Source organism: Geosmithia morbida, assembly GCF_012550715.1.
Source record: "Geosmithia morbida isolate 1262 chromosome Unknown scaffold_5, whole genome shotgun sequence".
In the NCBI taxonomy this organism is placed as follows: Eukaryota; Fungi; Ascomycota; class Sordariomycetes; order Hypocreales; family Bionectriaceae; genus Geosmithia; species Geosmithia morbida.
Genome location: NW_023336192.1, coordinates 1,491,706 through 1,506,753, shown reverse-complemented (window position 1 = coordinate 1,506,753; position 15,048 = coordinate 1,491,706). Strand labels below are relative to the sequence as shown.

At 54.7% G+C, this 15,048-nt stretch overlaps 6 protein-coding genes across 6 annotated transcripts in view; 3 read left to right on the top strand and 3 right to left on the bottom strand.

The window, feature by feature from the left end:
* The window catches only part of GMORB2_6443 (large subunit ribosomal protein L3), a gene marked incomplete at both ends in the record, with an annotated part of 2,148 nt that extends 1,173 nt beyond the window's left edge, over positions 1 to 975 (bottom strand). The window contains 2 exons of the mRNA XM_035468413.1: positions 220 to 627; positions 713 to 975. Coding sequence (XP_035322394.1) covers positions 220 to 627; positions 713 to 975 — 671 coding nt within the window. The remainder of the gene's footprint in view (positions 1 to 219; positions 628 to 712) is intronic.
* A 482-nt stretch (positions 976 to 1,457) lies between these two features.
* Positions 1,458 to 4,688, bottom strand: GMORB2_6442 (uncharacterized protein; the record flags this gene model as incomplete). The annotated part of the gene is made up of 3 exons (XM_035468412.1): positions 1,458 to 2,436; positions 2,492 to 4,490; positions 4,562 to 4,688. The coding sequence occupies 3 exons, from the start codon at positions 4,686 to 4,688 to the stop codon at positions 1,458 to 1,460; spliced, it is 3,105 nt and encodes a 1,034-aa protein (XP_035322393.1).
* A 736-nt stretch (positions 4,689 to 5,424) lies between these two features.
* On the top strand, positions 5,425 to 6,312 carry GMORB2_6441 (uncharacterized protein; the record flags this gene model as incomplete). The annotated part of the gene is made up of 2 exons (XM_035468411.1): positions 5,425 to 5,680; positions 5,765 to 6,312. The coding sequence occupies 2 exons, from the start codon at positions 5,425 to 5,427 to the stop codon at positions 6,310 to 6,312; spliced, it is 804 nt and encodes a 267-aa protein (XP_035322392.1).
* A 450-nt stretch (positions 6,313 to 6,762) lies between these two features.
* GMORB2_6440 (mitotic-spindle organizing protein 1) lies at positions 6,763 to 6,991 on the top strand (the record flags this gene model as incomplete). The annotated part of the gene is made up of 2 exons (XM_035468410.1): positions 6,763 to 6,834; positions 6,905 to 6,991. 2 exons carry the CDS (start codon positions 6,763 to 6,765, stop codon positions 6,989 to 6,991), a joined length of 159 nt encoding a protein of 52 aa, XP_035322391.1.
* Positions 6,992 to 7,717: 726 nt separating this feature from the next.
* Positions 7,718 to 9,852, bottom strand: GMORB2_6439 (Zinc finger, C3HC4 type (RING finger); the record flags this gene model as incomplete). The annotated part of the gene is made up of 2 exons (XM_035468409.1): positions 7,718 to 8,602; positions 8,686 to 9,852. 2 exons carry the CDS (start codon positions 9,850 to 9,852, stop codon positions 7,718 to 7,720), a joined length of 2,052 nt encoding a protein of 683 aa, XP_035322390.1.
* Positions 9,853 to 11,614: 1,762 nt separating this feature from the next.
* On the top strand, positions 11,615 to 14,179 carry GMORB2_6438 (dolichyl-phosphate-mannose-protein mannosyltransferase; the record flags this gene model as incomplete). The annotated part of the gene is made up of 5 exons (XM_035468408.1): positions 11,615 to 11,746; positions 11,864 to 11,994; positions 12,068 to 12,620; positions 12,693 to 13,455; positions 13,536 to 14,179. 5 exons carry the CDS (start codon positions 11,615 to 11,617, stop codon positions 14,177 to 14,179), a joined length of 2,223 nt encoding a protein of 740 aa, XP_035322389.1.
* Between the last annotated feature and the right edge of the window lie 869 nt (positions 14,180 to 15,048).

Here is a 15,048-nt window from a genome sequence, read left to right as displayed (position 1 = left end):
CACCAGCACCGTCATCATCATTACTGCGCATCATTCGCAAGAATATTTTCTTCTTCTCAAGCAGAATAGCAGTTCGTTTCTCGTTCTTTCTTCTTCATTATTTACTTATTCTTCTTCGAATTCCTTGGGAACATTATTTCATGAACCGTAACCTGCGTAAACTCGTTTTACTCCCAGAGAGTACCCATACCCCACGGACTTTGAGAGAGGGAAAATCACATCCTGGGTCCTCCCCCAATCCCACTACCAACATCATTCACACCAGTCCCCTTAATCTTGTGATCTCCAGGCTGAGCGGCTGCCTCGTAGATGATGTTGGTGGGCGCCTTCCCCAGTTGCGTCCACTCCCCCTTGAACCCGATGTAGCTGATACGCGTCACGTCGTCGCCGAAATTGTCTGGGAAGAAGAGCACCAGCCTCTGCACCTTGCCGAAGAGGGCCCTCCTGACGGGGATCTCTTGCACATCCGTAGTCTGGGAAAGCTCGAGCGTCTGCTGAGGCTTCGTGTCCTCGGCAGACGAGAAGTCCAGGTCATCTCGGTTGATGTGTAGATGGACCGTCTTGGGGGCGTCATCCGATGGGGAAGAGCGGATGAGGATGGAGTGGAGTTTGACCTGGGCCGTGAATCTGTTTTTGTTTTCCTCTGTGTCAGGTCATCTTCATTTCTCATTCTCGGACAGAGGAAAAAAGAAAGAAAAAGAAAGGGACATACGGCACAGTCATCAACAGCTGCTCATCTGCATCGCTCTCCAGCTCGGGCTCAACTTCCATCCTCTCGGCCCATGTCTTTTTGACAATCAGCTTGCCCGCATCCCGGACAGATTCGTTGAGCGTGGTGATCTCGTCAAAGTTGACTTGATCGTATAGAGAGAACTGGATGACCGGGGTGATGTCGTCTGAGTGGTCGTGGTCGTGGTCGTAGCCGTGGTCGTGGCCGTGGCCGTGGCCCGCATGCTCGTCGTGACAGTGGGACATGGTAGATGCAATCCTTCTTTCTTTTCCTTTTCCTCTCTCCTCCCTTCTTCTCGACCTTCAAAGTTTACTATCCGAATCACTTCTTTTCTGAAGAGAGGCGAAAGAAGAGACCGATAACTTTTGAGCTATGATGTAGTGGGCGATGTGGGGTGAAATGACCAAGTGAAGTGAGGTGAGAGGAAAAAAAGAGGCGACTTCCTTCCCCGCCGTTAGCCGCTCTTGCTTTTTAGATAAAGCAGTCGCCCCCTCCCCCCCTTGAATCCTGAATGTTTGCCATGACGAGTGCACGCAGTTCTACCATCACAGGTAGCGGTGATGCTGTCAAGCATCTCTATGCATCTTCCCATCCTGGATCCAACGTATGATACTTGTACGATCAACGCCGAAAACATACGTAATACTTTTGCTAGACCAAAACCGGGTATAGGTAAACGGGCATCCAATATAATATATGGACCGCTCTATAGATTCATCTCCCATCTTCACCGGAATCCACTCCTCTTCTCCTTCTTCGCCTTCTTCTTCTTCCTACCACCAAACGGCCCCGAGACCGGCTGGCTCATACTGATGACTGGCGGTCCGGGAACCTGCGACGAGGATGGTGGCATCTGCAGCTGACTGGACAAGACCTGCTGCGTCGCCACACCTGACCTATCATCGTCTCTCTTCTCGGGAAGCGGCGACGGCAGACCAGACCTCGCGAGCGACGACGACGACGTTAGCGGAGGAGGAGGGACTCTCCGCCGATACCTGTCCGACGTGGCTCTGCGCTTGGCCTCGATCCTCTGCAGTCGTTGCCTGGCGCCGTCGAGCTTCTTGTCGCTGGCAATGGCCACGCTGGACACATAGGTGGCCGGGTCGACGCCGCGCTCCGTAGGCCAGTACGACAGCACAGCGGGCTTCTTGGACGTCTTGGGGGGCTGGATCGTAGGTGCGAGGAGCCGGAGACGCTCAAACGCGTCGTCCGATATCGGCTCAGCTGAGGAACGGACGCTGCTGGCTGGTGGCGAGGAAGGGAACGGCGATGATGGGGGGCCGGAAGTAGCAGCCTGGGAGGATCGGGCCGAATTGCGCGGTGGCAGGCCGCTCTGCTGTGATCGGGACTGTCCCCTCGTGCTGTTGCTGTTGAATAGCGGTCTGTTCATGGTGCCCTGCACTGCGACGCCGTGCATGGAGAGGAAGAGTTCCCTGGATAGATCGGCTAGCCACGACTCCCGAGCTGCCAGCTCTTGGGCTGATAGCTTGTGCCGAAGTGGGCCTAGCCATATGGACTTGAGCTGGCGGTGTAGTTGCGAAAAATTCCCGACTCTGGAGGTATCGCCGTTGCGGCGCCTGGTTAGCTGCACCATGACCGTCTGATCGCCCACCTCGCGCAACATCTCCTCGACTGCCTTGGCTAGCTGTTCGGCTGGGACAGTATCAGACGCGTGATCCGATTCGCCTTCTGCTACAATATCTTGCCTTTGTGAGAGTTAGCCACATGTACGTTTATAGAGGAAGAATAGAAAGTTCCCACCATGTCATAAAGGGCATGGTCTCGTTGATATGCCTCCCGTGAACCACGTCCCGAAGCATATCGAGATACTGTTGAGGCAACCCAGCAGCGGTAGGCAGGCTGCTGTTATCATGCAGCCTTTCCGATATAGCCCGGCGAATGATGGACATGTTCAGATGAACAGGTTTCGAAGACTCGGTCGCCCCACCCCGAGTCGCAATGCCGGGATAGCTACTATCTTCATCTTCAACTCCCTGAGGAGGCCGCCGAGAGAGTGACATGATGACATCGTCTGTCATCGTTTCCGGCACTACAACCGTCTCTCCCATGTAACGCAGCATCTGGAGCCTCTTCTTCTTCCACCGGCGATTCTGGTCCATCTTTGTCCATCCGATGCGATTCGTAGGCGGTGTCACATCGAGCCTCGGATCGGAGGCTGCGAAGCACACACAGTATCGAAGACTGAGGTCCTGACCGAGAACCATACCCTGGTAGAACTGCACGCCAGCCTGTCGGTACCGGAACCCGGTACCCGACGCGGGGTGTGTGGATGTGAACTTGCAAGGGTGGAAAGAAATTTCCTGGAGAGCAAATGATTTGCTCTCTTCCTTCGCCGAACATTGCATGATGTAGGCTATTTGGGAGTGCCATTGCGCCAGCTTATTTCGAGGATCAAGGTTGAACCAATGCACGCTGACCTGATGATCCGTCGTAGAAGAGACAAATACCATCGGGACCTCGCCCTCTACGCCGGTAGAGGAGCTGACCGACATCCTCAAACCGGCACTGTTCTCCATCCTGTGCGGACAGGTTAAGATGATGGCAGGCTGTGGGGAAGAGCCGGGCCTAGACGAGGCCGTCACATCAATCCAGACGATGAACTGCGTGGTGAGCATGAAGATATGTCTCTGGTCGATGGGACTGAGACGGATGTCGATAATGTGGCCAAACTTGCTCTTAGCTGTGGAGAAGTTGGCTATCCGTGGGAGAGGAGAGTTGGACTCGATGTCGACAACCTCGAACTGTTCGCTGTTCCAGAGAACGAGGTGTGTAGAGCGCCTCGGCGCCTCGCGTCGTTCTCCGGAATCGTGGAAAAACGTGTCGTCGTCCCAGAAGTCTTCGGCCCCCGACTTCCCTGCAAAGAGCACCCCGTGCTTCTCAGCGGGATACAAAGGTCTGCTAGGGATGGCAGCCAGGGCGCCCTCCCATATATGGCCGCACTTGGACAGGGATAGACGGAGCTTCTTTCTGTCGGTCCTGCTGTAGGCCAAGACATTCCACAGGGTCCAGTAGCCGCACTCGTCGACTATACAGAGCTGGGGTGACCGGTCGTCGCCGGGGGGGTTGAATGCCACGTCCGAGTGAGCGTTTCCGCCCGTGTTGCGGTGGCTCAACGCCAGAAGCGGCGTCGGGTTGATCCGGGACAGCGCCTGGCGGGAGTTCCTGTAAGATCGACTCTCGGATCTGGGCACCTTGTTGTATTCCGGATACAGTATGGTGGTCGACGTCTGTTTCTGCACCAGGAGCCATCTGATCGACAGGCTGGCTGCGAACTTGACCTGAGAGATGGGAAGGCCGTCGCTTGCCCAGAGCACCTCGTCCTCGTGGTCAACAGGATCGATGACGGATAGGTGGAGCGTGGTGCCAGTGCTGTCGCCCCAACCCCAACGAGTGTCTTCGACGCGCACCAGACGAAGCAGCTCACCCGACTCACCAGTTGCCGTGGCAAGGACAGGCGCCACCGTGGGCCGGTAGGCGGTGCTCGAGTCCAGCATCTCACCCATGGCGAGCACAGACCGTGTCGACGAGGCACCGTCCAGCCTCCGGAACCTCTCGTCATCCTCTCTAAGGAGCGTAGCCAGCTCAGGGTTTCCCATGAAGGCCTCGGGGTGAGACTTGAGGAGCCATCGCGTCTGGAGATTCCGCTCCGCCCATAGGTGCGAGTGGGTGGGTTCCGGCAGTTCTGAGCGAGAGGCCGGGAATAGCTCTGTAGAAGAGCCTACTTGCTTGAAGCAGGGCTCTGCGAAAGGTTCGGCCAGGTCAGTCATCTGACCGATGCATGCATGGATACATGGACGGGAGAGTACATACGGTTAGATGTGAGCCGCGTGGTGTGAAGAGAACCGGGTTGACCAGTAGTCCTGTCGTCTCTGGGCAGATAAGTCAAGCGGCCGACGTGACCAAATCGCAGGTCGGCAAATTGCCGAGCGTCAGCCATCAGGTCGACGCAATGAGGTCCAACGAGATAGTAAACTGGTCAAGAGTCTGTTCATCTCGAAACAACCGTGGGAGAAGGCTGATTCGGAAATACCCAAGAGATTGCAAAGGCTACATCAAGAGCACATGCTTTGAAATGTTTAGTGACGAATTATCAACTCCAACAAGATAATGCAGGATATGTGATGTAGAAGGTGAATACGTATTTGGCAATATGAAAAGAATCGAGCGACGAGAAAGGATGTTCGTGTGTGAAATATATTCCGAGGAAAAATAAAAAAGAGATGGGAAGTGAGTTTGAGGAAGAAAACTGAATAAGCAGTGCCAGTGCCAGTTGAAGCTTTGCACGAAGAGTGCGGATTACAGAGTACGGAGTACGGAGTATTATTATATGTAGAGAGACGAGGAAAGTCCCACTGTGGCTAATGAGCTGGTCATGCGCCACAAACTCTGTCACCGGAAAGAAATCGTAAAAATGTTGGCGCAGCAACGCGACGCTTCCCTCCCCATCCCATCCAAAACATTACTACGTACGTACATGCTAGCTGATCCAAAGAGAGGGGGGACGCCACAAAAACGGTTCGACAACAATGCGACGCGCAACTTCCGCTAGTACTACCGGTACGGCAAGGACTCACCATCGTTCTCCGGACGAACCATTCTCAGACGACCCGAGACTCGGCAGCGGCGACGACAGCAATAGCAACAACAACAAGAGACGGAGGAAGCAGACCAGCATGGCAGCAGCAGCGTCGTCTTTCGAGCCGTCGCTATCGACGAACCACCGGCAGACCATGTCGGCGTCGACAATGGCGGCGACGGCGGCGGCACCTTCGGTGGCCGAGACGCTCCCCAGCATCGATTTCGGATTCGACGACCTACGCGACCGGATGAACAAGTTCACCGCTCGGTTCGACGCCTTTATCGAGCAGGGGCGCAAGAGACTGCTGGAAGAGCGCAACCAGTTCCGGATGAATGTGGCAGAGCTTCAGGGTACGCAGGGAACATCCTTCCCTCCTCGTTGCTGTCGTCTGATGGTGATCATGTGCTGACTCAGAGTGACCTGTGCGCGTATAGAGGACCAGAGGATGAAGAAGCGCGACATTGAAATCGTCCAGATCAAGATATCGACGCACCAGCAGACGGTGGCCAAGGAGGAGGCCGAGACGCGCGAGATGGAGTCGGCGATAGCGTCGCTGACGCTGCAGCGCGACAACCACCATGCCGAGCGCGACGCGCTGAAGGAGCAGATCGCCAAGATGCAGGCCGACATCGAGGCCCGGCTCGCGGCCCAGCGCGCCTACGCCCAGCGGCAGGAGGCTCAGTCGCGCTTCAACGTGCCCGAGCTGGACTTCTGGATCACGAACCTGTGCATGCGCATCGAGGGGGCCGGCCACGACGACCGCCTCAAGTTCGTCTTCAGCCACGTCGACGAGCGCAACTGGGAGCGTGAGGCATGGTTCGAGCTCGTCACCAGTTCCAGGGACTACGACGTCAAGCACTGCCGTCCCAAGCTGGAGCGCGAAAAGGTCGAGCGCGTCCTCGACAAGGTCAACGAGTCGCGTGAGCTGGTCACCCTGCTGAAGGGGATGAGGGAGCTGTTCGTCGAGGCCATGAAGTCATGACGGCCCATTGTCGTCTTTCTGTTTTTTTTTCTTCTGTTTTTTTTTTGTTTTGTTTTACAACTCTCCCCCCCAACTTGACTACTATATCCCCGGCCTTTTTTTTTTCTTGGGCAAACAATAACGGGTTGGATTCAAAGGCGTGGCGTTGGGTATTGCTGTACATTCTATATCCCCGTATCTATGTATCCCCATGACAAGATGATTTTACGACTTATCTATACATGTTTCCCTCGACTGTTCGTGATCCCTTCTTCAGTGTGCTGTGTGCATGTAGGTGTACCGTACTGCCCTTGTTTTGAGTGACGTGGGCCGATAAAACGCGGAGCACCACAACAACGTCCATGTATCTACTACTAAGTAACCCCCCCCCCTCCCCCCCTCCCCTCCTCTTCCCGGCCCACTTCTCCCAGAACATCAACAACACCACCGCCACACACACAACACCAAAAAATGCCCGAACCAGACAAGCATGCAGCTGCAAAGCAAGCCGTCGACATTCTCGACGAGATTGCCACCATCTTGGTACCCTCCACCCCCCCCCCCCCTCTCCTTTCACCCCGAACCTTGAGGCTGATGCGAGTCTTGATGAAAGAACTGCCATCTCGACCGTCGCACTCTATCCATTTGCATCTCCATGATTGAACGGGGCGTCAACCCAGAAGCACTGGCTGTAAGTTGACGGTTCGATGCTGTTTCTCTATCTCGTTTTCCCCTTCATCCATCTCTTCTTCTTGTTTGTCATCCTACAGTACTCAATACTTGGCAGTACTGCCAATGCGTAGCGGAATGCATGGCTGACAACAAGGCGTAGCAAGTCATCAAGGAGCTTAGGTTGGAAGCGCAGCAGCAGCAGCGTGCTTAAATATCGAGCTTCTCTTGAATCCTTTCATTTTCGTTCCTTCGCTGTTCTGTTCTCTATTCCTCTCCTATTCTTTTCACAAAAGATCTGGGCGTATCGGCGCTGTCTTGCAAGCCCACATTCTCGATGCAAATTCATACAGTGAATTCACCTTGTACAAAAGACGCATACTTGTTCAACTAGTATTGTATTATATATGTCTTCACTGATGCATTCTGAATTGCCCATCATGAACACCTATTGACCATCTCATCATCGGGAGAAGAATTAGGAATAGACGCTGCCTTCAAAAAATAAATACGATAATAGAAGAGAGTGAAAAGGAAGACAGGACCAAATGGCATAAAAGCACAAATAAAAGAGCAGAAAAAAAAAAACAGATAAAAACACCCTTGCCTTGCTGAATTGTATGCTCTCTCTCTACCTCGTCAACCAGATGCATGTACCACAGAGGGGGATGGAAAAAAATCCAAACCAAACAATGAAGGACAAAAAAAGTATCAGAAACGCCACCGTTTTCTCATACATGAACGCCAAAAAAAAAAGTCATCGGTGCCCAATCAAAAGAATGTCGTTATCGTCGTCATCTTCCTCCTCCTCCTCGCCATTGCCGTCCTCATCAGACGTGCCGTCGCTGCTGTCCTCAATGTAGGAGCTGTCATCGTCGTCATCGTCGTCATCGGCAGCAACGAAGCTCCCGCGCCAGAACCCAAAGATGCCGTCCTCAGATTCCGTATCGGATTCGATGTGGGGCACTTCTGGTCCCAGCCGCACCGTGGCAGGCGGATACGATGTGGCGATGAGGTCCGAGGGTCGGCGTGTCATGGCCACGTGGGATGAGTGTCTGCGCCGGCTGATCTGGGGCGGGGTGTTGTTATGGTTGTGCGCATCCCCGATATGATGATGTCCCGTCTCGACTGCTGCTATCAGCTGCTGCTGCTGGAGTACCTCTGGTTGGGCGGTAGTGGCAGTAGCATCGTTGGCGTCGTCGCCGGCGTTTTGACCGGTCTGACCGGCATGGTTGCCTCCGAGGATCTGGAGTTCGACCGTGTTGTACGAGAGGCAGATCCTGCACTTGAGACCGAGCCAGTGGTAGGGGACGGTGCTGCGGCCGGAGCAGTCGTTGCAGAGGATCAGAGCCTTGGTGTCGCGGAACTCGGCTGGCATCGGCTGGCCCTGGATGGCCACGTCGAGGTTGCGGAACTGCGACTCCATGTTGGCCAGGCTCTTGTTGCAGATGGGGCATTTGTAGGACACGCTCATGTGTTGGTCGTAGCACTTCTTGTGGATGCTGTGCCCGCACGACATGAAGACAACGGGTCGGGGTGACGTGAACATGTACTCTCCACAAATGGGACAGTTGCAGTCCGTCGACCTCTCGATACATTTGTGAGACGTCTCAATCGACGTTGGGATGCATGCGCAGCAGGTCTTTCATTCGATATTCCCCGTTAGTCTCGCGCCATCTTGATCCGGGGGACGGATAGACACCGGTGCTCGGGATATCAACTTACCATGCAGTGGACATAGTCCTTGCCCAGGCCCATGCCGCGGCGACAGATGCCGCAGTCGTTGCAGTGATATATCGGCTTCGACTGACGATTCTCCCAGAGCTTACAGACGCTGCAGTAGTACTGAGCAACCAGCTCGCCGCAGCCGACGCACTGGTCCGAAGCCTTCTGGGGGGTGCCGCAGAGCATGCAGAGCATGTGGCGCGTCTCGAAGCGGGGCAGGCGATGGTCCTCTTGCGCGTCGTGGCACAGGAGGCACGGGTACCACTTGTTGCAGGTAGCACACTGTAGCTTGACATTCCTCTCATAGTGCTGGCAGCCTAGTGGCGGATGTACCGTCTCGGCCGTGGCAGAGTCGGTCTGGGCGCTGGACAGCTGGACATTGGAGTGGCTCTTGGCACGGCGGATAGGTGCATAGGAGGGAGATAGATCGGCGTGGCTCAGGACGAACTTCTCGGGCGTGGGCGAATCACTCAGCGGACCGTTCCAGAAGCGGAGGGACTCGAGCGGGCCCTGGGGTACGGGCTCCTCCCTCAACTCGGCGGTCGCGGCCGGGGGCGACGAGGAGCCGTCCTCGCGCTCTGCGCAGTTATTGCCCGCATCTGCAGCTTCTCGCGGCGTAGCCTTGGAGGCGCGGTAGCTTTCGAGGAGGAGTTCGTGGAGGAGACGGGCCTTCTCGGATGACGACAGGTCGCGAGCGTGGATGGAGTGGACCCGGGTCCGGAGAGCTCTCATGCCGTCATCTTCGGGTATCTGGCTGCTGCTTCTCTGCTGGGGACTCAAGGGGAAGCCGAGATGGTCCCGCGGGAAGCCGTCGTCGACGGTGGGCGTCATTGGGCTCGTGATGGATTCTTGGTTCGTCATCTGCTGCGAATCGGGGCAGGAGATTGCCGAGTTGCTGAGCGGGGAAGCATAATAGTCGGTGGGTTGGTTGCTACTATCGTCAAGTACAGGGTCCGGGGAGTAGGCCGCCCCGCCACCACCACCGGCAGTAGTAGTAGTAGTAGTAGTAGTAGTAGTAGTAGTAGTAGTAGCAGCAGCAGCAGCAGCAGCAGCAGTAGTAATAGTAGCGGTAGCGGTAGCTTGGGTCGAGGAGCGAGATGCCTCAGATAAACGTCGTGCTTGGCGAAGAACAGGGTTGATGATGAACTCGTTCACGAAGAAGGACATATGGCGGACAGGGAGGAATGGGAGTGTGGTGCACGCGCGAGCCCGACACAACAAGAGACGCTGAAGCTCGAAAAAGGAGATGCGGCGACGTCCAGTTTCCCGATGGGTGGAACCTTGTCAGACTGACGGCAGGGCTCTCTCCAGGTAGGATAAAGCGCAGGCCAGAAGGAGGAGGGGAGAGGTTGAGAGAAGGGTTAGGGGTGGTGGGTTGAGAAGAACAGGGGACCGGCTAAGGATGCAGAGTCGGGCGTTATTCGAGGCGTTGATGCAAGGTGCAATAGTATGATATGATTATAGAGACGGCTTTTCTCAACCGGGCACGTCAGCAATTCATACGTACGGCCCAACAGACTTGTAGGTTCGGATCCGCATGCGTGCGGCAGGATTAGATGGGATGTCTAGCAGGTGGTGTCGAGGGAAAAATCGAATGATGGCTTGTCTCTCCGGATGACATAACCAGGTGTGGGCGCGGCACCCTCTACCTGTCATGTGTGTTATGTGCTCTTGGTTATGTGCTCTGTCTTGTACGAGTATTTTAATACGAGTGTGCAATGCGCTCTGCTTGCAGCTGGTATGTGCGAGTACGGAGGAGCATGGGCGGGGAAGTGAGCACTGGGCGCTGCGTACGGATTGCAGAGTCCATATTACTCGTACGAATAATGGAAAGCATGTGATGGAGCTCAGTGTCAATCAGTAATGTCCGTACCGCGGAATAGTAGCGCTGTCTCCGCGCTGTCTTCCTGTGGCTGGAATTTATCGTGTGGCTGACGATGATTCCGATGGTGTGGTTGACTGTGGCTGGTGGCTACTCGTGGAACTCTCGATACGGTGTAATCTGTACAGAGTACAGATGTACAGATTATGGAGTGATATTGGATAAGTATATATATATACGTACTCCGTATGTAGAGAGAGTTTTTGAACCATCAGGCAGGCTCGGGTGGTGGTGGTGGTGTCTCTACTCAGTAATAATATATCACTCCGTACCTCTTTTATCATCAGCGCTCCCAACGAGCAGTAGCCTGTAAAACAGCCCAGAAATAGCACTCGATATATCGCGTAGACTAGCAGCACGGCGATATTACGGAGAATACGGATGATGCTACCACGAGCATATGTAGCAACACCTCTACTAGGAACCCATCGTACCTGAATCACATTCTGGCGGGGGCGCGTACGTATACGACGCAGAAAATGGACGCGCTCTGGCAGGGCTGGAACGTGCTTGTAGCTAGCGCTAGTAGTAGCCCCTCGGCCCTCGACCACCGACCGGTCCATCGAGGGCGGACTCCCATTAGGTGGCATCTTGGACGGGCCCTGAGATGCAGGGGGGCTTCGTAAACCAGGACCACGACAGACTTGGCCTCCCACTCCGCCACAACAAGTCACTATCGACTTCTTGTCTTCTTTCCCTTCTTCTCCTCCTCCGTCTCCCCTTTCGGCATTCCAAGAGTCTGCATTTGACGGCGTCGACAGAGAGGCAACCGTCACTTTGTTTTGGGGCGTTTTCTTTCTCCCCTTTTTTTTTTTTTCCTCTTCTTCTTTCTTTAGGTGTCCTTTCTTTGCTTCCATTGCTTGGCCAATCCTTTGGCGCTTCTGACCCCTGCTCTTGCTGTGCCTCTGTTCAGCTTGAGCTCTCTCTCTGACCATCTCTGGGTCCCCTTTTATTTCTTCTGCTCTTCCTTCCACTTCTGCCTTACCGTGGTATCGGCTTGTTTCCTTTCTTCTCCACGAGCCGTCTCATTCTACAGCAATCACTGCCATGGCTGCCGACAAGGCCGCCGTCGCCTCGGGCGTCGACCAAGGTGATGATGGCCTGAGAAAACGTCACGCCTCAACTCCCACCATCGTCCACCCCGCGCAACCTGATGATACTAAGAAGACGGCTAAGAAGGTGGGCATGGCAGACCCCGGATCGCAGGAGAGAGAAAGAGAGAGAGAGAGAGAGAGAGAGAGAGAGAGAGAGAGAGAGAGAGAGAGATTGTTGGCTAACCCGTGATTTTTACTATAGGAGAAGGGTCTCCTTGACATCTGGAACGATTGGGAATCCATAATCGCCCCCATCCTCTTCACCATCGCAGCCTTCGGAACTCGCCTCTGGAAGATTGGCCTCAGCGACATTGTGACGTGGGACGAGGCCCAGTAAGTCATCACTGGAATCTTCTCTCCCTCCATCTCCCTCTCTTCCACAAGCTGACCCGTTTTGTCCCTGCAGTTTTGGCAAGTTCGGAAGCTACTACATCAAGCATGAATACTACTTCGACGTTCACCCTCCCCTCGGCAAGATGCTCGTCGGCCTCTCGGGTGTCTTGGCCGGATACAATGGATCCTTCGAATTCAAGTCTGGCGAAAAGTACCCCGAGGACGTCGACTTTGCCTTTATGCGTGCCTTCAATGCTCTGTTTGGCATTGCCTGCATCCCCCTGGCCTACTTCACCGCTCGTGAGCTCAAATTGCGCCGTCCCGCCGTCTGGCTGGTGACGCTCATGGTCCTTTGCGAGAACTCGTACACCACCATTAGCCGATTCATCCTGCTCGACTCCATGCTCCTCTTCGGGACCGTCCTGACCGTCTTCTGCTGGGCCAAGTTCCACAACCAGCGTTACAACAGTTTCGAGCCCGAGTGGTTCTTCTGGCTGTTCATGACGGGCTTCAGCATTGGCTGCGTCTGCAGTGTCAAGCTTGTTGGTCTCTTCGTCACCGCCATGGTTGGCATCTACACCATCGAGGATCTTTGGGCCAAGTTTGGCGACACCAGGATGCCAGTGGTGAGTATTTCTGCATCCTGCATTCCCTACCTCCTTCCCTACCTAAGCTAACCGATCGCCCTCTAACTACAGTCCACCCTCTCGGCTCACTTCATTTTCCGTGTCCTCGGCCTCATCGTCCTCCCCTTCCTCATCTACATGCTGTCGTTTGCTCTCCACTTTGCCATCCTCGACCGCAGTGGTCCTGGTGATGCCCAGATGAGCTCCCTGTTCCAGGCCAACCTGAAGGGAACCAATGTTGGAAAGGATAGCCCCCTCGAACTTGCCTACGGATCCCGCGCTACCATCAAGAACATGGGATACGGCGGCGGTCTCTTACACTCCCACGTCCAGACGTACCCGGAGGGCTCCCAGCAGCAGCAGGTCACCTGCTACCATCACAAGGACACCAACAACGACTGGTTCTTCTACCCTACCCGTCACGAGCCCGCCTACGACCCCGAGTCTGATGACATCCGCTACCTCGCCGACGGCTCGACCATACGCCTCATCCACGCCCAGACCGGCCGCAACCTGCACTCCCACCAGATCGGTGCGCCCGTCACCAAGGTCGACTGGGAAGTTTCCGGCTACGGCAACCTGACTATCGGCGACGATAAGGACCACTGGGTGGTTGAGGTTATCCGCGACTCGGCTTCCCGCGACCGCAGCCGCATCCGTACCCTGACTACGGCCTTCCGCCTCAAGAACCCCGTCCTGGGCTGCTACCTCCGCGCTGGAAACACCAACCTTCCCCAGTGGGGTTTCAAGCAGATTGAGGTGACGTGCACCAAGGACAACAACCCTCGCGATGCCTACACCCACTGGAACGTCGAGTCGCACATCAACGCTAAGCGTGAGCAGTCCCTTTTCCACCATCGCCTGACCGCGAGGCTGCTCTCTACATGCATACATACTAACCTACCCATCTTGCAGTGCCTCCTAGCGACCCCGGTGTCTACAAGTCGCCCTTCTTCCACGACTTCGTCCACCTGAATGTCGCCATGATGACATCGAACAACGCCCTGGTCCCTGACCCCGACAAGCAGGACGACCTGGCCTCCAAGTGGTGGCAGTGGCCCATTCTGCACGTCGGCCTCCGCATGTGCGGTTGGGACGATAACATTGTCAAGTACTTTTTGCTCGGCAACCCCTTTGTCTACTGGGCCTCGACGGCGTCTCTTGGCATCGTAGGCCTCGTGGTGGTGTGGTACCTGCTCCGCTGGCAGCGTGGCTTCGACGACCTCAACGACACCGAGATTGATCGGATTCACTACTCGGCCCTGTACCCCATCGCCGGCTGGGTCCTGCACTACCTCCCCTTCGTCATCATGGCCCGTGTCACCTACGTGCACCACTACTACCCTGCTCTGTACTTTGCCATCCTGACCCTGGGCTTCCTGGTCGACTGGGCCATGAGGAACCGACACGCCGTGATCCAGACCGTTGTCTACGCCGTCCTATACTCGGTCATCACGGGTCTCTACATTCTCTTCATCCCCATCTGCTGGGGAATGACTGGCCCCAACAAGCAGTACAGCTACCTCAAGTGGTTCGACACTTGGAGGATTAGCGACTAAGTCATCACCGTGGTGCCCATATCATCATTAAAAAAACACATGGACATATATATCCATACCACACTCTCTCCCCAACTCTCATCTCCTACTCTCTTACTCTCTCACCCCCCTCCCTAGCCTTCCTCCCAATTGTAAAAACGGAAAAAAATGGATACGATGGAAAGCAGAACAGCAAGAAAAAAAAGAGGTCGTATCATGTTGTAAAATTATTGGAATAACTGGGATCGGATGGATGGCTGGCTTTTACGAAGAAACAAATAACCACAGTTGCGTCTTATATGCGCAACGCCCTTCTCCTTTTTTTTATTATACTCTTATTTTCGTTGTGTGAGGGTACAAAAATACCAAGGAAAACAAACAAAAGAAGACATGTGCACGAACGAACAAGTGGAAAGGAACGTAGATGGTTCACGGAGATGTTGATACCAGGGCCGCTTTAATGGCGTATTCGACTTGGAAATGCTCTGCTACACACAATTCATCCAGAGTTACTACTACGTTAAACGTAACAAGCGGCTGCTTGTGACACGATTCACCCAGAACAGACACAACCCGTGGCTACTGGTAATCAGCTCTCAATTATATATTAGGTGCTTACAGAACCAAGACTGAATCTGGTAGTGAACAATGCCGAATGTATTCCCTGAAGACGTGTTGGGGGAGGAGGCCAGATGTATGCAAATTGGTATAGACGGGGAGAGACGGGAGCAAGTACATAGTACAAAGGTCATGACAGAATATCTGTACGTGTGCGTGAATGCGTGTGCATGTGTATCAGAGGGAGAGGAGAGGGAGAGAGGAGGGAGAGGGAGAAGGAGAGGTAGAGGGAGAGGGGGGGAGGGAGAGAGAGGGAGAGAGGGAGGGAGAGA